This window comes from Macaca nemestrina, chromosome 5, assembly GCF_043159975.1.
Source record: "Macaca nemestrina isolate mMacNem1 chromosome 5, mMacNem.hap1, whole genome shotgun sequence".
Taxonomy (NCBI): Eukaryota; Metazoa; Chordata; class Mammalia; order Primates; family Cercopithecidae; genus Macaca; species Macaca nemestrina.
This window is the reverse complement of record NC_092129.1, coordinates 48,361,355-48,386,087: the sequence shown is the minus strand read 5'-3', so window position 1 is coordinate 48,386,087 and position 24,733 is coordinate 48,361,355. Positions and strand designations below refer to the sequence as shown.

General features: G+C 38.6%; 1 protein-coding gene across 4 annotated transcripts; it reads left to right on the top strand.

The window, feature by feature from the left end:
- The first annotated feature begins 51 nt into the window (after nucleotides 1-51).
- Nucleotides 52-24,026, top strand: LOC105465754 (adenosine deaminase tRNA specific 2). Of its 4 annotated transcripts, XM_024787891.2 has the most exons (7): nucleotides 105-205; nucleotides 3,099-3,162; nucleotides 11,396-11,500; nucleotides 16,082-16,232; nucleotides 17,435-17,541; nucleotides 22,317-22,389; nucleotides 22,495-24,026. In XM_024787891.2, the coding sequence occupies exons 3-7, from the start codon at nucleotides 11,441-11,443 to the stop codon at nucleotides 22,536-22,538; spliced, it is 435 nt and encodes a 144-aa protein (XP_024643659.1). In that variant the 5' UTR covers nucleotides 105-205; nucleotides 3,099-3,162; nucleotides 11,396-11,440; the 3' UTR covers nucleotides 22,539-24,026. The 4 variants fall into 4 exon arrangements, 3 of the variants coding, with proteins under 3 accessions (XP_070952641.1, XP_011712634.1, XP_024643659.1); XR_003014415.2 differs by lacking the exons at nucleotides 3,099-3,162; nucleotides 22,495-24,026 and adding an exon at nucleotides 17,754-17,821 and having other exon boundaries at nucleotides 52-205; XM_071096540.1 differs by lacking the exon at nucleotides 3,099-3,162 and having other exon boundaries at nucleotides 52-205; nucleotides 22,300-22,389.
- Nucleotides 24,027-24,733: the final 707 nt, after the last annotated feature.

The window sequence follows — 24,733 nt, the reverse complement described above, 5'->3', positions numbered from 1 at the left end:
CGAGTGCCTTTCCATTCGACTCCCCCGGAAACGGGGGCCCGGGCCCGCCGCGTTCCGCTGCCCGCGCTCCTCCTCCGCGGCGGCCTTTGGCGCTGAGTGGTGGCCGGGTATGGAGGCGAAGGCGGCGCCCAAGTCAGCTGCAGGCGGCGCGTGCTCGGTGTCGGCAGAAGAGACCGAAAAGTGGATGGAGGAGGCAATGCACATGGTGAGGAGCCCGGGAGGTGAATGCTGCGGGGTGGGACCTTTCTCCAGCCCTCACCTCAACCACGGCATTTGAGCAAACGTTCTTTCTCCTCACCATAATTTTTATGGCAGTCAGATGTTCTGGGTGAACTACTGGCTTTACTGCCTCGAAACTTTCTGTAGCCCATTCTCACAGTGACTATGGGCGAAGGAAAGGGAGGAAATACAGAAATTATTTGTTTCATTGGGGTGGAGTATGCTGCAGACTTAGCATTCTGTCGCTGGCTGGCACGTGCTGCCTCCCTTTCCTTTCTGTGGTCACACTCTCCAATCTACAAAATCACATTATTTGAGGTTTTGGCCCCTGGACCATGTCCAGCAGAAGGAAGGAAACTGAGAACGTTTCTGGTAGAGAGCAGTATGGAAACAAATCCCTGTAGAATCGGTGTCTCGCATTCATTCATTCTTTCCTCTGCCCTTTTACGTCCTTCCCTCACTCCCTTCAGGTCTGCGGAGTAAAGGGGGCTTTCAACAGAATGGTGTGTGCTAGCGAGCTTCTTAACTGGGAAAATAGTTTGTTTGCAAATATGTATATTTACATTTTAATAACTGTACATACAGCCACGTGCCCCATAATGACCTGTCTGTAAAGGTCGTTATCCTGGAGCATTAAATCTACTCACCTTGGCCCTATTGTCCCATCCAAGTACTAACCAGACCTGACCCTGCTCAGCGTCCGAGATTGGGGGACGTTCAGGGTGGTATGGAGGTAGACAACACTAGTCTCTATGTAGACTTCTGGGCTAAACCTTTTTGCCACCTTTTAGGTTGACCTTGGGCTAGCACAAGTAAATACATTTACATACGTTTACAAACAAACTGTTATCCCAGTTAAGAAGCTCGCTAGCACTTTTCAGCTCCATTATAATCTATAGGACCACATATACAGCGGTGGTCCTATAGGATTATAACGGAGCTGAAAAGTTCCTATTGCCTAGTGACATGTAGCCCTCCTAACAAGTACTTTTTTCCCTTTAAGACCTTGAAGAAACATGTATATGCCAAAACCCAAGAAGCAGCTGCCTCCTTAGTCTTGTGTAGGAGGAGGTAAACTATGGAATCACATCCCTAGGTATTTATAATACAATTGAGAGACAAAAATTTCAAAGCCAGAGAGGTCTAGAAATTCTTTGAAAACATCCACATGTTTAAAAAGATAAGATACAAAGTATCATGGCCAGATGCAGTGGCTTATGCCTATAATCCCAACACTTTGGAAGGCAGAAGCAAGAGGATCTCTTGATCTCAAAAGTTGAAGAACAGCCTGGGCAACATAGCGAGACCCTGTCACTACTAAACAAAAATTTAAAAATTAGTAGGGCATGGTGGCATGTGCCTGCAGTCCCAGCTACTCAGGAGGCTGAGGCAGGAGGATTGCTTCAGCCTTGGAGATTGAGGATCTAGTGAGCCATGACTGTGCCACTATACTCCAACCTGGGAGACAGAACCAGACCCTGTCTCAAAAAAGAAAAAAAAGATACAAAGTAAAGGAAATCGCAGAGAAGGAAAATATTTGCAACATATATAAAAGGACAGGTTTAATAACCGTAACATAGAATTTATATAAAATCTAAGTACTTTCTGAGGTAAGAGGAAATATGTATACCCTAATACTGAAAAGGTCAAAGGATATGAATATATTTCTTTTTAAAATTTCCTTTTATTTTTAAAAGTGTTTTTTTGTTTAGACAGGGTCTCTCTGTGTTGCCCAAGCTGGTCTTGAACTCCTGGGCCCAGGCAATCGTCCCACTTCAGCCTCCCAAAGTGCTGGGATTACAGGTGTGGGTCACCACACCTCACCTGAACATGATATTTCTAAAAGAAGTGACGAGTAGCCAGCAAATGAATGAATACACAATTTCACTATTAATGAAATTCAAAGTAAAATGATACACAATTTTTCACCTGTTAAATTGGCAAACGTGAAAGCAATTTTAATGCTTGGTGATAATAAGGATGTGCATGTTTGAGGTGTTTGTTGGTTGGGAGGAACTGAATTTAGAACACCCTTTTATTAGGACAATTTGGCTAGGTAGATATAAAAGGCCTTAAAAGTGAGCTTATCCTTTGATCCATTAATGCCCCCCCTTTTTTTTTCCCAAAGTGAAAATATTTTAATGTTTTATTTTTCTGATTATGTAAATAATTCATGGGCATAAAAAATTCAAACTATAAAAAAGGGTTAACAAATTATGTAAAAATTACCTGACAGTCCTATCATTAGAGATAATACTATTAGTGTTTGGGAGCATCCTTCCATATCTCTCTGTCCATATGTGAACAGCCATATGTACTTTTGCATAAATGGATTTACATGTTCTCTTTTTGATTATCAGCACATTTTTTTGGTAGTCTTAATATATTAATCACTCCTCCCTACCTCATGGTATTTCTGTTGCTATGGAGTGACTATCAAAAATGGGACAAAGGATGTATGTGCTTTGAAATTATATAGATACTCCTGTATTGCCTTCTAGAACCATGATGCCCAATATCGTAGTCACTAACCATGTGTAGCTATTTAACTTTAAATTAATTAAGGTGAAATAAAATAAAATCCAGCTCCTCAGTTGTGTTAGCCACATTTCAAGAGTCAGAAGCCACATATGACCACTGGCTACCATATTGGACAGTGCAGATCAAAGGATATTTCCATAACTACAAAAGGATTTGTTGGATAGCATATAAAGTTATCAACTTTACTACTTGTTAGGTTTCTTTCTGAGAGCTAAGCATAGCATCATCATAGGTTATTGTTTTAATCATCATAGCATGTTCAGCATAGCATTCTAAAGATAGGCTTGGAAAAAAAAAGTATGACTAAGTAATAGTGTTGCACTCTTGGTGTGTTCCAGATACTATGCTATGCACAGTGTTTTCATGTGGGCCATGTCATAAGCCCCACAGCAGCCCTATCAGGTGAGTATTATTATGGTCCTCATTTTCAGATGGGGATATTGAAGCTGAGAAAGTTCAGTAACTTTCCCAAAGTTAGAGAGCTGGTAAGGATGGGGCTGTGACTTGAGCCCTGTCGTCTGCTGTCAAATACTGGCCTAGCCTGCCTCTTAGTGTTAGGTAGCTCACTGCTTGCCAACATATCCTCTGCTCTCTTTCTTCCTTTTCAGTTTCCTTACCCTGAATACTGTATATCTACTGTGTAATTTAATTGGACATTTAGATTTTTTCTTTTGTGAATTGCTGAGGCATATACTTTGCCCAATTTTACTAATAGTTTGATTTAAAAAATCGCACTGTAGGAGCTCTTTGTATTTTACGGCTGTTTCTAGGAATAATTCACAAGGAAGCCATAGAAATATTTATATGGAGATGTTCTTATTTATAATAGTGAAGAATTTGAATCACTTAAATGTCAAATAATAGGAAACTAGTTAGTTGAATCAAATATGTTCATAAGGAGAAATACTGTACAACCTTTACAAAATCATGTGATGAAAAAGTATTACCCAATGTAGGGAAAGGTTAACAGTACATTTCTAAATGAAAAAGGCAGACTGCTGAACTGTATATATAGTGTAAATCTATTTGACTTTTTAAAAACTATCAATATGTGTATGCAGGGCCTAGGGAAAAAAACAGAAAAAACTTCCGTTGCCTCAGAATAACAGGGATTATATTTTCGGGTATTGGGATTCCTAGTGTATTTTTTTTTTTTTTTGATATATGAGGTTTTTTGTTTATTTTTTTAATCCCTAAGTTCACCTTGAACATATCTTACTTTACAATTAGGAAAAAAGAAAGATTGACTATATATATATGTATAGAAAAAAAATGTTGCAAGTTTTCTAGAAAAAAAGTCAGTTGTATTTTTTTGTAGTATGCATTTTTGGGGCAGTTGGTATTAATATAACATTATGCTAGGCTCTGAGGGAAATTCAAAAAGAAAACAAACACCGCAGATACCATTTCAACAAATGTGGTATGATTACCATTTCAACAAATGTGGTATGATTAAGTTTTTGCTATGTGTTAGACCTCATGCTGGGTGCCTAGGCTGCAGAGGTGAGCAAGAGAAGCTTCACAGTGCCTGGATCTAGTGCTTGCCTTCCAGGAACATACTGTTTAATTGATGAAATTAAGCCATGCACAGATGAAAAGGTTGGTAAGGAACATATCCAATGACCACAAGAGACAGATATAAAGTGCTGGCAAGGTCCTACAGCACGTCAGTTGAGATATATGGTAGAATTCCTTGTAAATTTTAAGGGACCAAAAGGATGTGGGCTGGTTGAAAGGAAAGGTTGATCCAAGCAAAGATACTGTCATGTACAAAGAAATCAAGAACTTTGTTTTGGGTTAGAAGGAGATCTAGCTATCTGTCTAGAACAGGGCTCCCTAACCTCGGGCTTAGGTTTAGGGGGATCTATGAACGCTGAAACTATATATAAAATGTTATGTGCACGTGCCTTTTTCAAGTGGGACAGTCCATAACTTTCATCAGAGTCTAAAAGGGGATTTCGGCTCTGAAAAGGTTAATAACCTAAATGAATAATGAAAAGTTAGGTTGGTTTGGCTGGCCAATGAGAGGATGGGTGGTAGTTGGGAGACCTTCAGTGCCATATTGAAGAATTTAAAGTTGATGGAGTGAAAACATCATCACTTTTTAAACCCCTGAACTTAAACTATATAACTGTTTCTGCTGTTTACTCAGAGCGTAATCACTCAGAAGAGAGTAATTAGCAGAAACAGTTACATAGTTTAACCTTTTGGACATGATGATGTTCTACCTGAGAGTTGTTCTGGCTAACATGTTTGTTTCCCCTAATTTTTTGTCTTTATAGGAAATATTTCTTTGAGGACTCATCAGAGTCTGTGCAAACAAAGTCTGTCTCCATTTCTCCCCCTTTTATCACGACATCACTGGAAAGCAGTTTATAGTAGTAATGTCTTTGGAGAAAATAATAAACTATGAAGTCTTTTCCATCTAGGTGCTTTCATTATGTGTAACTGGGCAGGCCCTGACTAAAGAAAAAAAAGAGATTACATTCAAAGACAAAATAGAGACCAGTGTTTGGGCTGGGAAGAACAGAGATTTTATTCTTTAATTTTGAAGGTTGATCTTTTGTTACTTTACGCAAGACGTAGTCGCAATTTTTAAATATTATCTGACCTTGTTCTTTCCCTCTGAAAAAGGCAAGAAAGGTTAAACTCAAAGCTACCTGCACAAATTTCAGACCCATTTTGTCTGAGCTTTTTTGCATTTGTGAAGAAGTGATCAGACTCGACAGTAGAATTGGTGGGAGTATTTGAAAGTATGATATGGGTACGGTGTGAAATTGATTTCCAGCTTAATTAAATCTATCGTGAACTTGTTAGTGAAGCAAATCTATGTGTTAATTGTTGACAAGGAGTTCCCCTCAGCTCACTTTCATGAGGCTTTGTGTTATTCTCACTGCCCCCTCCCTTGCCTAGCATTCTAGTTGCTTACCTACTCATCCTCAGCATGGCAGGCTCGGCCATTCCTCATCAATGACGTTATTTATCCTTTTAAAATATTCCAGTCACTCATATTTGCTCTCTGTTTTGGACAGCAATGGAAAGAATTTCAGGAAAAAAAAGTGTTACTTAAAATAAACATGAAGACAGTATTGAGAGGAGTAAAATGAAATAAATTTGCTAGAAGGAAAAAGAGAAAAATGCAAAGGAAGGAATAGAAGGCACAAGCCCAGTAACATGGTGGCACGGGTGCTATCTCCAGGTGAACAAGAAAGAACTTGTAGGCAACAGGGAATCTCATCTCCCATCCCACCCATATCCTTTCCACTCGGCCCTGCATTCTCTTCTGCAGGTTTGAAGTGGCCCACATAGCCAATGTAGAGCTCTTCAGGAGATATTTTTACAGAAAATCCTGATCACATGGCCTCCGTTTGTTTATTCTCCTGCAGTTTTTTTTGTTTTTTTGTTTGTTTGTTTGTTTGTTTTGTTTTGTTTTGTTTTTTTAAAGACAGAGTCTCACTTTGTCGCCCAGGCTGTAATGCAATGGCACACTCTCGGCTTACTGCAACCTCCGCCTCCTGGGTTCAAGTGCTTCTCATACCTAAGCCTCCCAATTAGCTGGGATTATAGGCACCTACCCCCATGCCCAGCTAATTTTTGTATTTTTAGTAGAGATGGGGTTTCACAGTGTTGGCCAGGCTGGTCTCAAACTCCTGACCTCAGATGATCCACTTGTCTCGGCCTCCTAAAGTGCTGGCATTAGTGGCATGAGCCACTGTTCTCAGCCTATTTTTTTACTTTTTTTAGAGATGGAGTCTCGCTGTGTTACCCAGGCTGGAGTGTAGTGGCATGATCATAGCTCACTACAGCCTTGAACTCCTCTTGCCATTTTTTTATCCTTAAAATTTCCATGTCTCACTCTCTTGCCAACTGTTCTCTCTCATTTGGTCCCTTGATTCACTCTAAACTCAAACTCTGATAAAGCAGCTGATCAATGAAGTGTCTGTGGTTACTAAAGTAGAAGTTAGAGGCAGAACGGTGGCAGAGAGCCCTGGAATCTGGCCCTTGGTAGGTGCTCCACAAATGTTCGTTGAACAAATGAATAAGTGGAGCCACGTTGTCTATGCCCTAGTCCCAGCTCTCTCGCATGCACTAGTGTTATATATATATATGTGTGTATGTGTGTGTGTGCATTACACACACACATATATATATATAAAAATCTCCCTATGCCTCAGTTTACTCATCTGTAAAATGGGGAAGATCATTATAGGCTTGTAAATGAAATGAATTAATACTTACAAAATGCTTAAATTAGTCCTGGATCAAAGTAAGCTTTCAATAAAGTATAAGCTCTTATTTTCAAGCTCTCAGAACCAGAATACTTGAGATGTGGACAAAACATTACCTCTTAAGAGGTTTGTTAGGGAAAGTATAGCTGGAGTTAAAAATTTAACCTCTTAGAAAAGTCACTGTTCAAGCTACTGGTTTTCGTCTCCACCATTCCCCCTAAACTGCCATTGCCTTGCTGAATTAGACACACTTGACCACCTTCCTTCTTGGCCTAGTTTTTTTCTGGGGTCATCCGTAACACCAAATATTTCTCTAAACTCACTAAGCATCTCTTCTTAATCTCCATTGCAAAATCCTTTTTGTTTACCTGTACTTATTTTTTTACTTTCATTTTGAAATAATTATAAGTTCATGAGAAATTGCAATAATAATATACTGGGAGGGCCCAAGTATCTAGTGTCCTTCAGTGGTAACATCTTGCGTAGCTATAGTTCAGTATCAAAACCAGGAAAAATGCATTGGGAAAACTGCAGAGCTTGTTAAGATGTCATCAGTTTTATTTGTACGTGTGTGTGTGCGCGTGTGTGCCTATGCAATTTTGTCATGTTTAGCTCTGTATAACCATCACTGGAACTGTTTCACTACCACATGGCTCCCTGTGCCACCTCTTTATAGCTGCAGCTTCTAATCTGTTCTCTATCTCTATAATTTTATAATTCAAAAATGTTGTCCACATGAATCTGTAACCATTTGGCTTGGCTTTCTCCATTCAGCATGATTCCCATGAGATCCATCCAAGTTGTTGAGATTATCGATAGTCCATTCCTTGTTATTGCTGCATTGCGTCCCATGGTACAGGTGTAGCATAGTTTGTTTAGCAGTTCACCCACTGAAGGGCATTTGAGTTGTTTCCAGTTTTTGGCTATTATGAATAAAGCTGTTATGAACATTTGTGCACACAGACATATATTGTGTGAACATAGGTTTTCATTTCTCTGGGGTAAATGCCCAAGAGTGGAATTGTTGGGTCATACGTTAAATGCATGTTTAGCTTTTTAAGAAACTGCCAAACTATCTTCCAGTGTTAGCTGTACCATTTTATATTCCGACCAGCAGTATGTGAGTAATATCATTTCTCCACAGCCTTGCCAGCATTTGGTGTTGATTTTACGTTTCACTTTAGTCATACTGATGGGTATGTAGTGATATCTCATTGTGGTTTTAGTTCACATTTCTCTACTGGGTAATGATGTAAAAACATCTTTTGGTGTACTTGTTTGCTATCTGTATTATCTTCTTTGGTGAAATGTCTGTCTTTTGCCTTCTCATATAATTTGGATATTTGTTGCCTCCAAATTTCACGTTGAAATTGAATCCCTGGTATTAGTAGCAGGGCCTGGTGGGAAGTTTGGATCATGGGGAGGATGCCTCATAAATCATTTTTATAGTAGCAAGTTCTCACTATATTATTCTTATGAGAATATACCATCCCCTCCTTGCTTTCTTCTTCTCTTACTGTGTGATGCCTGCTCCCATTGCCTTCTGCCACGAGTGGAAGCTTCCTGAGGCCCTCACTGGAAGCAGATGCTGATACCATGCTTCTTGTACAGTCTGGAGAACTGTGAGCCAAATCAACTTCTTTTCTTTGTAAATTACCCAGCTTCAGGTATTCCTTTATTGCAGTGCAAATGGATGAAAACAGTCTTTTTCTAATGGGATTATTATTTTACTGTTGAGTTTTAAGAGTCCTTTATATAGTCTAGATACTAGAGTTTTGCCAGAGATGTGGTTTGCAAGTACTTTTTGTTCCCATTTTAGCATGTTATTCTTCCTCTTTGCTGCATGTATTAGTTTCCTATGGCTGCTATAACAAGTTATCACAAACATGGTGGCTAAAAACAACACAAGTTTATTCTCTTATAGTTCTGGAGGCCAGAAGTCTGAAATTTTAGTGAGCCCCAATCAAGGTTTTGGCAGGACTGAATAACTTCTGGAATCTTGCCTTTTCCAGATACTGAAGTGACATTTATGACCCATTCCTCCATCTTCAAAGCCAATAGTGCAGCATTTTCAAATCTCTCTCTCTCTCCTTCCATTATCACTTCGCCTCTTGCCTTCTGTGTCAGACATCTCTCTTAGGAGGACATTTGTGATTACATTTGGGGCCCACCTGGATAATTTGGGATAATCTCTCTGTCTCAAGATCCTCAACAAATATTTTTTGCATTAATAAATAAGTTGTCTCTTCTGTGTATCTGGATCTCTGTGTAATTCTACACTTACCTTAAATAAAATTATCAGTATAATAATTGCCATAGCTACGCTGGTAGTTAGCGTCTCCATCCTCCTTAACTGTCCATCTTCTTTCTGACTTTCTTCTCTATAGTAGCCTATGGTGCATTTGTCTATATTAACCAAACCTTGGGACTCTTCAAGCCTTTTGAACTTGCATAAACTGGACGTGTTTTAACCACTATCACAGAACTGGGACACAACCAGCCTGTGGATAGTTCATAAAACAGTTCTGAATGCAGTCTTATTGCGTCAGATACTGTCTCCTCACATCTCTCCGTGCCCCATCTCTGACCCACCAACCAGGTGGAGAAAAGAGAGGTCCAGTTTGCTCCTGCTGTGGGCTTCTCCTTTCTCCTGTAATGGCCAAATGAAGAATAAGTGTCCTTTGAGCGTGGTTGGAGTAACTGAGGAAATCCTGTATGCCTTATGATAGGAAGTTGTCACTAATTAAATAAAGTAGAACTAGAAGTAAGAGACTAGTGCAGGAGACAGAAGCCACTGTTTTAACAATGCCTTCAACTTTGCGCTTTGTATGCCCTATAATGTGTATAAGTACCTGCACTTAAGTGAGATTCAAATCTTCCAAAGTGTCTTCAGGGCTGCCACAGTAAGGAATACCTTGCCTTTCCGGAAACAGCTGTACAGCAGTTATATTCTTTTGACTGCATTGAGTTGGAAACGAATGAACACTAGTCCAAGGATTGTACTCTTCCCTTATTCTGATTCTCAGAGGCAGTATCAGGTTATACCAAGGCGTAACCTGCCTGCTTAAGCTCTCCGCCTGAAGGTAGAGTTAATTTTCCTAGGGCCCAGAGCTGCTATCATGGGGCAAGAAGAAAAATGAATGAATGGCCTGTGATAAAGGAAACTTTGAGAATATAATAATTGGTTTGCCATTCCTGGGATGGTAGTCATGGAAGTGTTCCTAAACTTGTTTTTCTCATTGATTTTTTTCAGTTGAGGTATACTTTATATACAGTGAGATGCACAGGTTGTAAATGTATCCTTCAATCCATTTTGAATAATGCAAACAGCTCTGTAATCCATGTCTTTATCAAGATCCAGAAAGTTTTCACCACCTCAGAAAATTTTTTTGTGTACCTCCCCAATCAATCTGCACATCCTCCTCCATGAAGCAACCACTGTTCCAGTTTCTGTCATTGTAGTTTAATCTGTTGTAGTACTTTGTGCAAAAGGAATCATATAGTATGTGTGCTTTTGTGTGTGACTTCCTTTACTTAGCATATCTATGAGGCTCATCCATGTTGTCACAGTATCAGTAGTTCCTTTTTATTGCCGACTAGTATTCCATTATATGAATAGGACACAGTTTGTTTATCCATTTTCTTGTTGATGGCCACCTGTGCAGTTTCAGGTTTTGACTATTAACATTCTTTTTCAAAGTTTTGGTTCTTTTTTAAGCTTTTTATTTTTTTAAAATTTTTATTTTTATTTTTTGTGGACACATATTCCCTTCTTTAAATACCCAGGAGTGGAATTTTGTTATAGACTGTGTGTGTGTTTACTTTTTAAATAAATTTTCGAAATGTTTCTCATAATGATTGTGCCATTTTACATAGCGTACTTCTAAACTCTTATTGTCTCACATGGAGTAGAAATTGTGGGACAGGGCAACATCCAGTCTGGTTACCTTTAGCTATCGGGACTCTAGAGGATAATTTCTATACTTTTTAGAGAAGCAAAGGAATTTCAATGAGGAAAGAATTGTAATAAAGGATTTATAAATGTTATTTATTCCCTACCTTTTTGCAAATACGTATTCTATCTCTGAAAAGACACATAGACCCTGGCACTTTAAGAACAGTGGTCAGTCACAGTCTCCTTTGATTGCATCTATTTCCAGTGAGAAGAAATCAGGGGCTCTGGACCTATGAAGGGGATTTTTTTTTTGAGTCTCCCTTAACACGGACACAACACAGAACACGGGCACTAAATACCGTAATGGAACTATATTCCAGAAAAGGGAAAGCTGCACTTCTTTGTTTTAGTCTTTGTACATATGTATCCTGTTCATGCTGCATCTCTTTCTTTCCTATACTCTTTTCAAGTATGGAGTATTACATCTTACATTTTCCACTTTGTGTTTCAGGCCAAAGAAGCCCTCGAAAATACTGAAGTTCCTGTTGGTTGCCTTATGGTCTACAACAATGAAGTTGTAGGGAAGGGGAGAAATGAAGTTAACCAAACCAAAAATGTATGTGAGTTGAGCAGTATAATTGCAAACATACAGTAGTGATGGGTGGATTGGAGAGAACTGACCACAGTTGGTGTGAAGATGAGACTGAATATAGTCCCGTAACTGCCAGTGGTGGGTAGCTTTTCTTAACGTCTCTCTTTTTCAGTATCATTTTCTTCCTGATTTTGAAAGTGATACATGTTTATTTTTTTTATTGTGGAAAATTTCAGAACAATTTAATGAAGCCATAAAATCTTAGTGAATAATTTTCTGTTTAATAGAGTTTTACTCTAATGCTTGAGTGAAACCCAAGAGGGGATTTTATTTCATCAGAATATCATCATGGAAGAAACAAGTCTGTCTCTACTTTAAGCCAATCTAATATATGAAATTTTCATTTTACAAAATAGGTCAATTTAACTCATATTGCACTCCTTTTTTAGTACCTTTAAATAATATTTTCATCTTAGTACATTAAAAAAGTATCCTCAAATTATAGCTTTGGAGGGAGGTATGAAGATTATATAAAGGAAGCTATTTCTGTATCAGATAATTCAACAAACTAGGGTCTTCCACACCAGCTGCCTCTGTAGCTACATGTAGTATGTACATTTTAATAGCTTGTATGACTTTTATTACAGTTAGGTTGGGAAGTTCATGGTTCAAGGTAGTGCTTCTTAAACGTGGTATCACAACAATGTGTCATGGTAAGTATACTTGGGAAGTATAAGTAAACTACCAAATTTTGTGATTACAAAAATTCCTAGGTGGACTCAAAGATCACTTATACCTGTAATGCCATTCACACAGACTTTTGTCTTGTCGTGTGATTTTGGGAGCCAGAGAATAAGCTGGTGTTGATACCAGTGCTATGAGAACTTTAAAGTTCATCTGTCAGTCACATCTGTTGAAAAGAAAACTGATACTTAGCAAAACACATGTAAGATAGGAATCCAGATTCGCAAATCTTTTATTATTTATTTTTGACCATAAAACAGCAGGATTATATTTTAATACATAACTTCTGTACAACCAAAAAAATAAAACACCACAGTAAAATAAACAGGAATAAACATGGTATTTCATTTGCAGTGCTTGACAAAATGCTCACATCCTTAATCAGAAATGAGCTCTTAGAAATCAGTAACAAAGAGACTAATATTACAAGGGAAGTGAAAATAAAAGGAACAGATGAAAATGAAATAACAAGTAACCAATAAGGCTATACAAAGATGATCTAGCTTAACTTTAACAGAAGAAAAAAGTAATTTCTTTGCAACATTACATTATCCGTGATTTAAAATAGTGATATCTAATGTTTGAACAGTTTTAGGAAATGGAAAACATTCAAACACTGGGAAAGCTTACATTGATTATAGGAAATTTACTCAAAATGTAGATTTTGCGTATACTTCGCTCCAGCAGTTCCAATCAATAGGAACTGTTCCGACAAAGTAGTTGGACAATTCGGATTTACATATAACCATGTTCACTGCATAGAAAATCTGTAGTTAATATGTCAGCCCCCCAAAAAACTTTTTTATCAATTTGCTTATGAAAAATAGTAGATTGAAGTGTAGAATTAGAAAGAAAAAAGGCACTTAAATAAAAATATAGTATTTCACAAAATTCTTTTTCCTTTGAATTCTTGAAAAAGACAGCTTTTTAATCAATCAGTTTTAAATTTACCCTGTGATAAGTGAGAAGCATGAATATATGCAAGTCATACTTTTTATTTTTATTTATTTATTTACTATGGAAATGCTTTGATAGAGGTGAACATGGAGTGAGAACAGCAAATGGCCACACGGACATGGCTATCACAGAACACATTGTGCGTAAATGAAGAATTCATACCGCCCCCACCCTTAACCCAGTAACAGAAGGCTCTAGGCCCCCTTTTCCTCAGTCCACTCCTCAAACTCTCCCTCCTCAGCAGTGGCATCCTGAGGCTATTGGTACTCTGATACCAGGTCATTCATGTTGCTCTCGGCCTCAGAGAATTCCATCTCATTCCTGCCCTCACCTGTGTACCAGTGCAGGAAGGCCTTGCACCTGAACATGGCTGTGAACTGCTCTGAGATGTGCCTGAGCAGCTCCTGGATGGCCATGTTGTTACTGACAAAGGTGGTGGACATTTTTAGCCCTGGGGATGGGATGTCCCAGAAAGCTGTTTTCCCATTGTAGGGGATTCAGTCAGCAAAATAGCTGCTGTTCTTGGTTTGGATATTAAGCATTTGCTCCTCTACCTCCCTCATGGACATGCAGCCCCTGAAAATGGCAGCCTCTGTTAGGTAGAGACCATATTGGGGGCCATAGGCAGCCATCATGTTCTTGGCATCAAACATCTGCTGGGGGAGTTCAGCCACTGTCAGGGCCTTCTTTGTTGTTTAAATGCTCATTTTGAAATACCTTTTTAAAATTTCAAATACAGAAAGTAGAAGCAGTTCTATTCTCATTTCTCTATGCAGGACTATTAAAATTTTGCCATATTCTTCCAGACAATTTTCTTTCATATAAATCATATAACAATATACACATATATACAGTCTTTTAATTTTAACTCACATGTATAATAATTTCAAACAATGTTAAAATAATTACCATTATCATAACACTGAGCAGTATTATTTAACTGTCAGGATAGTCATTCCCATGTAGAATTAACATTTTTAAATTAGCCATTACCATTTCAGTTAGAAAAAACAGAAGCATGTACACATACCTCTGCAATTAGTTGATGTTTGTTGAAAAATGACATAATTTTAAATATCAATTTAAAATACTGTAAAACATACAAAAATTGTTTTTGAAAAAATGTTTTGAAGAATTTTAAAAAATGTTTTAATTACATTCATGTTGACTCACAAAGCAGTTATTAAGAGGATATTAAAACATAAAGTAATAAACAATACAGCAATTAATTAATGTATAGATACTTATTTAGGAGTAGAATTCTGTATTTTAAATCATGGTCATATTTTCCAGTTTGCATTTTGTGTACGATATCTTTAAGATGAGAACTTTGAATGTCCTAACAATATCCATCTAACCCCATCCAGTGACCTGGGTTTCTTCTATACGCTGAAATTAACCTGGGTTTATTTTGTTATTCTGCGTCATAAAGAAGATTACTCTATAACTATAGCACAGAAAGACTCTTGACCCCAAGTGAGAAGACCTGAGTTCTGCATTTGGATCTGATACCACCACCACCATCCCATTGCCACCACCACCTCCTCTCCCAGCTGTGTGTGATTAACACATGCCAGCTTGGCTTAGTTTCTTTTTCTTTAGTAGCAAAAGAGAGAGTTGCCTGAGATGATTGAGTTCAGCAATTGTTTATTGAGAGCTGTAGGGAGATTTGATTCCATAATTTAAATCTGATTTTTTGAAAGCACCTAAGTTGGGGAAACCTTTTTTTTAAAACTCTCCATTTAGTTTTGGTGTGCAGCCAGGTTTGGGAACCGCTTCTCTAAAGTACCTTCCATCTCTGGTAATCAATTCTGTGATTCACCCATGTAGCCCCTTGGCCAGCTCCGCTCCCATCTGCCTGTAGCTACTGTGGCATCTTGGGCCACTGTGCTAGCACTTTTCATACCCTGCCCTATCACACAGGTAAATGAGCCCCACCAGATTTTATGCTTGTTAAGGACAGAGACTTTTTATCCTACACAGAATTTATTTAGCCCAGTGACTTGTACATAGTTAGCACTCAGTGTAAATTATTGATAAATGCTATTGTCATGAATATTACAAATAATTATTCCATATAGAATCTATGATTCATTTTAAGCTATTTTAGTAAGGGAGAAAGAAAAGGAGACAAGAGCTAGCAGAGTACATGTATAGTATTATGTGGCACCATGCTTCATGTAATTCAGATTTATAAGGTGTATAAGTGTAGATACCAGTGTATACCATTTTACATATGGGAAATCTAGACTTACAGAAGTTGAGTAACTTGCCTAAGTCCACATAATTAGTAATGTCACTGTCAAAATTCAAATTTAAATGTAGTCAGTTCTTCATGCTTTGTGATCTCTCCTATCCTGTACTGCTTCCCACTTTTCAGTGTCTGAAACCAATACCAAATCTCTTCTTCTCTAGAGTCTTCCAGTATATAAAACCTCATTCCCCAAAAGTGTAAGAGGTGACATTCCAGTAAACTTAATGTAGATTTGCTTGGAGTGAGATCAGTGACAGCCTTGAACATATATTTGAAACTAGAGCACAAGCTTTTGAAAATTTTGCTTCCCCTGAAATATTCAGAAACCATACACTTTTTTTCTTTGCTTTTTAGACTTACCTTCTCTGTGGCATTTTAATTGAAAGAGTTTCCCCCTAAGATATTTAGGTACTTAACTAAAAATGCAGCATGATTCCTTTGGCATCTCTGATTAGATATCTTTCGCAAGTGAGGTTATGGTACTTGGACTGGGGAATACATTGTCCCCTGCTAAGGGTGTCTTGAAACTGTATTTGTTAAAATATTGGCAGAAAGGATAGGTGCATATTTTGTACTTATTTTTTGTATATTTGTAAAATAGTAGTCACTTGAAGCAAACAACATCAGTGCAAGCCCCTTTCTCTTTTCAGGCTACTCGACATGCAGAAATGGTGGCCATTGATCAGGTCCTCGATTGGTGTCGTCGAAGTGGCAAGAGTCCCTCTGAAGTATTTGAACACACTGTGTTATATGTCACTGTGGAGCCGTGCATTATGTGTGCAGCTGCTCTCCGCCTGATGAGTATCCTTTGACTTCATGAGTTAATGTCTTGTACCATTCATGTGAACAAGAGAGTGGCCTAAATATGAAAACACAGACTTAGGAAACACCTTGTAAAACGTAACGTAGTGTCTCTTACAAAAAAAGGAAAGCTTTTTAAATAGTAAAATGACCTATTTCTTTTCATATTAATAAACGTAGAATGATTACACAAATAATTTAGAGAAATAAAATGTTAGAACTATCTTAAACAGTTATATAAAGATAAATCATAAATTAAGTTGAAGTGGATTATAAAACAGTTTGCAAAGGAAAAGTGCTAAAGAATATGCAGCTAAGTTTTGCCTTTGGATAATGGATTGTGAGTGATTTAAATTTTTTTTCTCTGTTTATCTGTTGGTTTGTTTGCCATGAATACCTATTACAATGTACCAAACATTATCAGTAAAAAGTAAATAAGAAGTAAAAAATCCTTTATGATATTCTAATTGTAAATGGAAAATGAGTAGTTACTGCTCTTTGGATTGTCTTGCATGGATTAAGCAACTTAAATAGTTCAGAGACACTGCAGGGACTTCTAAAGATCTTTTTAAAAAATTATTTGAAAATTGAAAAACTCAGTTTTTTAGTTGCTTATTTTTTATATACTTATTTTACTATTTATGGATGGATAATTTTAACACTTCAAAAATAATACAGAAGTTTTTGGGTATGATAAAATGTACAGTCTCTATAAAAGGGTTATTATAGGCAACTTAGAATTCTCTCCTCATCCTGCCTTACAAAATAGCTAAGTTTTAGTCTATTTTGTATTAGGGCACAGGTTATATTTTATTTGGGGCAAGAACAGGGAAGAATCTGTTATTTTTAAAAGGTGAAAATCCCTGGATTACATTTCTGCATCCTTTCTGGCTCTGACTCCCTGGTGATTCTGAAAAAGTGATTTAGGAAAGAGCAGAGAGAGCCCTGAACTGTGAACATTAAGCAACCACATACTCAGTTTTCATTCTGTTTGCAGTTGTTAAATATCATTTTCTCAAACTTTAAACCCTTTTCTTCTGTGTAACTGGATTGTATGGTTTATAAGACTAATCCTAAGCTTCATTGTTTTGAAGAGTAGCATGAGCTTTCCTCTCCAAGATGGCTAGTATAAACCTACTCTGATTTTGTCATGATGCATACTTGAACTGTACATTCTATGCAGGACCTTAATTCTGTCTTATAAATCCCACTGGTTGTATATGGCTGTCAGAATGAACGATTTGGTGGTTGTGGCTCTGTTCTAAATATTGCCTCTGCTGACCTACCAAACACTGGGAGACCGTTTCAGGTAATACACACTGCTTATGCTTTTTCTTTCTTGCTAATTATTTTCATCTCTTTATGCGCTTGTGAATAACTAGTGTGTGGCCAGTATATGAAGAAACCATGATAGAATCAGACATCTTGGATATTAGAACCTCTGGTGGAGTTCATTTATGCCTCAGTATAAGATGACAGGGAAGAGTTTCTAAATGAGTGCCTACCTGTCTTCATTCACAGACTCCCTCCTGAAGGAGAGTCCCCACCCTTCCCAGCTGACTCCGAACACTCTTCACCAACACCGTTAGGTATGCCTGAAGACACTCTCACTGTTGGAGTTTTTATTCAGTGAATGTTACCAGCTCTGTGCCCTACCAAGTTTGGTGATGCTTGGCCTGTGTCAGTGATGCTAGAGACTATTTACAGCACACACAATACTTTTGCACAAATTTAATCATTTTGCTTGATTGCCACATCCTACTTTTAGTATCTAGCAATCACTGTATTTTCATGTTTTTTTCCCTCTGTCTTTGTAATGTTGAAATTTCCCCCAGACCTAGGAATCCATGTCTTTAGTCTCTTAGAAATTCCCTTTTCCCTTTAATCTTGCCACTTATCCCAAAGTTTTTATGGGTCAGACTATAAGCAATAGCAATTTGTATTTCAGAGTTTGGACTGTGACTATACCCCTGCTTTCATTAACTGGTTTGATTGTTTTTCTCTCCAAGATGTAAGGTTAATGTAAAAGTATTATGCTTTAAAAAGAAAAAACTTTAACAAATGCTGGATATGGATGGGTAGTTCACTTCAAAAACTTCAGGTGTTCCTAGAATACTTTAAGGACCTATGAAGGACCAAATTTGGCTGAGTCTCACTGAGAACGAGTTTTTAAAACGTTCTTGAGTTTTCTAGCTGAACATTAGCTTTCCTATCAACTTCTGTACATTTGAGAATAGATACTGTTTAACATTACATCAGAAAAGAAATTGTAATGCAACGATGGAGACTGAAGGATACAATTGGCTTGATCATTAAAGATATTTAGAAAGTGATTTGATTTTTTCCAATCACTTCTATTAGTAGCTCAAATTTTGCTTACATAACTCTTTGCAAATGAATTGCTGACTCTGTATTTCCTTTATGAGAATGATCTAAATAATTTTTCAGTTTCTGGGCAGAACAAAGATGAGCCTTTTGATGTCAGACATGGGAGGAATATTTCTCTTCAATGTGTCAGTGACATAGGGCACAAACACAAGTCCTTTCTCACACATCCTTGTCATCGATGCAGCAGAACCGAAACAAGTTCATTTGCAGTGTGTATACCTAGCCACATTGGCTCAGCTGCAAATCAATGACTGTGGCTTGCAGCCGTATCTCCAGGCTTAATGCCAAATTATGGTTTTTTTAAAGGTGCTTTTAGATTCTAAGGAAAACCATGGTGCCCCAGGCTCTGAATGCTGGGTATTCTTTTTTTTTGTTGTTTGTCTGGGCTTGGGAGGCAGCAGCTGATTGGGAGGTGGGATACTGTTTCTTACTGCAGAATTACAGATTCTTTCATATGATATTATAAGCAGCATTAAAGTTTGTAGAGGCCAATAGAACTATTCTTTTCAAAGAAGATGGTGATTAATTATAATACCTGTTTGTTTTTTAAAATTTTTATTTGATGACTGAGTGCAGTGTCTCATGCCTGTAATCCCAGCACTTTAGGTTTCTGAAGGTGGGTGGATCACGAGGTCAGGAGATCAAGACCATCCTGGCTAACACGGTGAAACCCTGTCTCTACTAAAAATAAAAAAAATTAGCTGAGTGTGGTGGCGGGCGTCTGTAGTCCCAGCTACTTGGGAGGCTGAGGCAGGAGAATGGTGTGAAACCAGTAGGCGAAGCTTGCAGTGAGCTGAGATTGTGCTCCAGCCTGGGTGACAGAGTGAGACTCCGTCTCAAAAAAAAAAAATTATCTTATTATTAATGTGTGCTTTTTATTAATGCCACAAATTTGTCGCTGTAATGGATACTTGAAAATATAAATAATAAATTATCTTGGTGTGTTAGAGTGGTGCAGTTTCCTTCAAGGCCTGTAACTCAGCAGTTCTCATTCCTGACTGCCCATTAGAATCTCCTAGAGGCTTCTACGCCTGACTCTGCTCAGCCCTGCCCCAGACCATCTGAATCAGAAGGCAGGGGGCCAACAGTGCTGTGTTTCCAGAGAGCTCCAGGCGGTTCTCCTGAGCAGTCATGGTTGAGAACCACTGCTCTCATCCCACGTGAGAGGAGAGGGCTCTGAGTGTGCGAGTGGAGTGGAGGGCGACTCCTGGAGAGCTCCAGCACTTAACGCAGCAGGAAGCAGAGGGCATCTATGACGGGACTAGCCGGCAGTGGTTAGGATGGTGAAATGCTGAGAAGCCAAGGGAGGCAAGGTCAGATGGAGCACGGTGGCCAGTTGCCTCCAGGACTGCAGAGTTGAGGAAGCTGAAAGGAGACCAGTGTTTTGGTCAGTAGGGACCTGGGGATTTCTGAGAGGGCAGATATCGGGGGAAACCCCACCCCTGATATTCAACATGGGTTCTTTTCTATTTCCCTAAGCGTCGGCTGGTCTGAGAAATAAAGGAAAAGAGTGCAAAAGAGAGAAATTTTAAAGCTGGGTGTCCGGGGAGACATCACGTCGGCAGGTTCCATGATGCTCCCTGAGCGGTAAAACCAGCAAGTTTTTATTAGCGATTTTCAAAAGGGGAGGGAGTGTACGAATAGGGTGTAGGTCACAGAGATCACATGTTTCACAAGGTAATAAAATATCACAGAGCAAATGGAGGCAGGGTGAGATCACAGGACCACAGGACAGGGTGAAATTAAAATTGCTAATGAAGTTTTGGGCACACATTGTCATTGATGGCATCTTATCAGGAGACAGGGTTTGAGAGCAGACAACCGGTCTGAACAAAATTTACTAGTCGGGAATTTCCTCGTCCTAATAAGCCTGGGAGTGCTATTTCATCCGTTTGTCTTCAACCATAAAAGACAGCCGCCCCCAAAGCAGCCATTTTAGAGGCCTACCGCAGGGGTGCATTCTCTTTCTTAGGGATGTTCCTTGCTGAGAAAAAGAATTCAGTGATATTTCTCCTGTTTGCTTTAGAAAGAAGAGAAATATGACTCTGTTCTGCCCGGCTTACCGGCAGTCAGAGTTTAAGGTTATCTCTCTTGTTCCCTGAACATTGCTGCCATCCTGTTCTTTTTTCAGGATGCCCAGATTTCATATTGTTCAAACACACATGCTCTACAAACAATTTGTGCAGTTAATGCAATCATCACAGGGTCCTGAGGTGACATACATCCTCCTCACTTTACGAAGATGACAGGATTAAGAGATTAAAGTAAAGACAGGCATAGGAAATCACAAGGGTATTGATTGGGGAAGTGCTAAGTGTCCATGAAATCTTCACAGTTTATGTTCTTCTGCCATGGCCTCAGCCAGTCCCTCCGTTTGGGGTCCCTGACTTCCTGCAACAGGCAGATTCAGTGAAGCGCTGGGAACTCAAGCCAGTAAAGATGAGGCCACTGAGGAGTGAAGGCAGGAGCAGGGTGTCAGCCTTTGAGAGGGCAGGGTGGACGGAAGGTTATTTGTTATGGCAAAGGTTTATGCAGGTGTGGGAGGCCCAGGCAAGGGCAGACTGAAGACACAGGAGAATGGGAGGTTCGTTCTGAACAGCATCTTGCAGTAGGTGGTCGTCCTGTCCCCTGTGCCTGTGTTTTCTGGCACCTTCCTTCCAGATGCTCATTGTGTCATTTCATGCATTTCAGAAGGGTGCATGGTTTTAAGTCCAAACTCTTCTGACAAACTTTCCAAGCCATACATATTTTTTATCCCATTTTTTGTCTTTCTTTTCTTATGCTTCCTTAATAATCACCTCCTCGTCTATCAGCTGATTTCCTCATACACTACCCAGGCTGCTTCTTGCCCTTTCCCTGAAATGCTCTGCTTAGCCTCTTTAAATATTCTCTATCCCTAAGGTAAGTTCAAGTTTCGTGCCTTCAGGTAATATTTCATATGGTAACACTCCTTACCGATAACACAATTTCTTATTTGTTCTTTCACATGTTATGATTTCTTTTCCCCAGTTAGATGCTAAAGATAGAACAAGCTGAATTTTATTTTTTAAAAGCCTCTATAGCAAGGGTTGATAAGCTTTTTCTGCAAAGGGTTAGCTAGTAAATATTTCACCCTTTGTGAGCCACTTCTGTCTCTGTCACTTAGTCTTTTTTTTTCTTTAACAAAACTTTTAAGATATAAGAACCATTCTTAGCTCACAGTTCTCAGCTTTGTAACGGATTTGGTCCACCAAGTATAATTTGCCAACCCTAGCTCTATAGCATCAAATGCTTAATGGGCCACTAGTAAATAGGAGCAGATAAAAATAATGCTTAATGAGCACTTATGATGTGCCAGGTATTTAACAGGTATTATCTCACTTAATCCTCACAAAATCCCACTGAAGTAAGTGCTATTATTGCCAACATTTGATAAATAAGGCATGGAAAGTTTAAGTGCCTAACCCGAGATCACAAAGCTGGTAACTTCTACAATAGTTGATGGATGAGTAACAGTTGATTGGGAGTGAAGCCTCACTGAGGCCATATATTAAACATCTTTTGGAAGTGTACCTCCTTACCTATGTTACTCATATCCCCAAAGTTTATTAACATATGAAATCTGTTTACATAATCACGTATATATTGTTGTTTTTATGGGATACAACACACATTTTCATAGGCCTATGTTCATTCTCAGCTTTCTCATTCCATCAGTGTATCCCTGGATATCGGGCTGAGGAAGCAGTGGAAATGTTAAAGACCTTCTACAAACAAGAAAATCCAAATGGTCAGTTTTCTATTGTAAATAATGTACTTCCCTTAAATCTATACAAAGAGAGTCTGCTATGAGCTTACCTCTTCACTTTCTTTTTCTTTTCTATTCTTTTCACAGCCCCAAAATCAAAAGTTCGGAAAAAGGAATGTCAGAAATCTTGAACATGTTCTGATGAAAGAACCAAGTGACCCAAAGTGACCTGGACAAGATTCCTAGACTGAAAGCTGTTGACATCGTTGAATCATATGTTTATATATTGTTTTTAATCTGTGGGAAAATGGTGTCTCTCATCATTTGCTCTGTTAAGGGAACAAATTAGCACTTTTTAGAAGTCTGACAATTGTAAACAATTGTTAGCTTTTCCACAAGCTGATTCCCATTTTGAGATGGGGGGAAAATTAAGGTTTGAGGTTTTAGAAATTAGCAAGTAGTGCGTACCGTTCCAGCCACAAGTGCCCAGTCCAGGCAAGTGCTGACTTTTTAGAGAATGTGTGGCCAGACCCAGGGGCCTGGAGTGTGTCTGAACTGCATACAGTGTGCCACCCTGAGAACACCTTCTCCAGGACTGGACTGCCATTTCAGAGTCAGATTCTTCATTTTTTGCAGCTACGATGTTCTCCCAGGTCAATGAGGGGCTGTGACTTCTCTCTAAATTGTATGTAAGTTGTGTATATAGAGACCATAATTATATGGTTCTTAAAAAGACTTTGCTTTTATAAAGCATTTAGAGAACATGCATAGTTTTAAAACAAGTGCTTGGGTTGTCACTTAAATTATAGCGTATTGCTATAATAAAACCTAATTTATGTCTTATTTGAAGATGAATAGTCTTCAAAGATAAAGACTAAATGGGACAATTGTTATTGAGCAAAAAACCAAATTATCCTGCCCTCGTGGAGCTTATATTCTAGCGAGGGGAGATAGATATGATAGATAACACAGTTTATTGGAGGAAAATAAGAGTTACGGCAAAAAGCAAAAGGAACACAGGGTAAAGAGGATGGGTGCCAGTCGGTGGTGAGAATGCTGACTGAAAAATAGAATGGTCAGTTTAATCTGAAACAAACGGTTATTTCTTTAAAAATCCATATAATAAATTTAAAATCTAAAATGTAAAACTTTGAACACAACACTAGAAAGGGTATCCACAGCACGAAGTCCCCAGTTCACCTCCCTGACTATAGGGCAGCTTTGCACAGCCCCACTGGGCGCACTGTCTGCTTCTGCCCAGAAGGGGGCCTTGCCGTTCCACCAGAAGCTCAGCTCCAGGCCCTGGAGGGGCTGCTGCTCCTCAGTTGCATTTCTTCAGTAGATTCATTTCCTTGATGCAAAGCATCTGTATTTGTTGGTTCTGTCATTTGAGCGATGTCTCTGACTTGTTGGTTTTGAATTACATTACAGGCTGGAATGTAATTGTGGTGAAAGTATTTTTATATTGCTGAGAGTAGCAGCTAATCACAGTTACATGCTTCAGAGGATTTATAATTGCTTGGTTTTGTGTGTGTATGTGTGTGTGTGTGTGTGTTTTTAACTGCATTTGAAAAGTTTTATGGAGAATATGCATGATTTTAAATCTGTGATAACGTTACATGTACCTTCAATTTCATCCACTTTAAAAACTATCTTCTTATTAAATTTTAGTGCTTTGACTAGTTTGTTCCTTTTTGCAGTTGGTCGTAATTCATTTCTGGCTTCTTATGCTTTTCTGCAAGCAGATTTCATTGCACTTATTGTGTTCATATCATTTTCTTGGGGATTATTTGTAGGACAACCAACCTGGAGTTTTGTCTCTGTGGAGTACCACCCGGTAAGTCTGGTTTAGCATGTTATGTCCAGTAGGTACTTGGTAAACATTTGCTAAATGAAATTACTCCTTGAAATTTGGGGAAAAGTGAATAAGACTATCTAGGACAAAAAGTCAAAGCCAAAAATAGTATATGAGTATTCTAGCCCAGAGACAGTCGCTACTGAAAGAATCAAGGGAATAATAAAATGATAGACAGGGAAGGATAGAAAGGACTTAACAATATACGTATGTTCTGTCTTTGCTGTTTTGGAGAATGGTGGATAAGTAGTGTTTCCTGATTCTGAAGCATTGCTGAGCAGTTTAATTGTGATTTACCATCTTTTTGGTTCCCTCTTCAGTGATTGACCTATCGAAAAGTCTGTCCTAAATTTTTGGACTGGGGCACAGTTCCCTCCATCGCTTTGGGGGAAAATCATTAATATGGCACACTGCAGATCGGAGGGCAGGACCATTGAGGGTGTCATAGACATTAGCTCTGTGGAATTCTGCTAGCAATTTCCAAGTGATGATGAGGACTTGTGAGTATATGTTGAGATCATTCAGCTTCCT

Excerpts from the sequence above, each read along its gene's own strand:
- LOC105465754 (XM_011714332.3), top strand. The coding sequence starts at position 110 with ATGGAGGCGAAGGCGGCGCCCAAGTCAGCTGCAGGCGGCGCGTGCTCG. Across the intron at positions 11,501-16,081 it reads AAGTTAACCAAACCAAAAAT|GCTACTCGACATGCAGAAAT; the intron begins GTATGTGAGTTG and ends TTCTCTTTTCAG. Across the intron at positions 16,233-17,434 it reads AGCTGCTCTCCGCCTGATGA|AAATCCCACTGGTTGTATAT; the intron begins GTATCCTTTGAC and ends ATTCTGTCTTAT.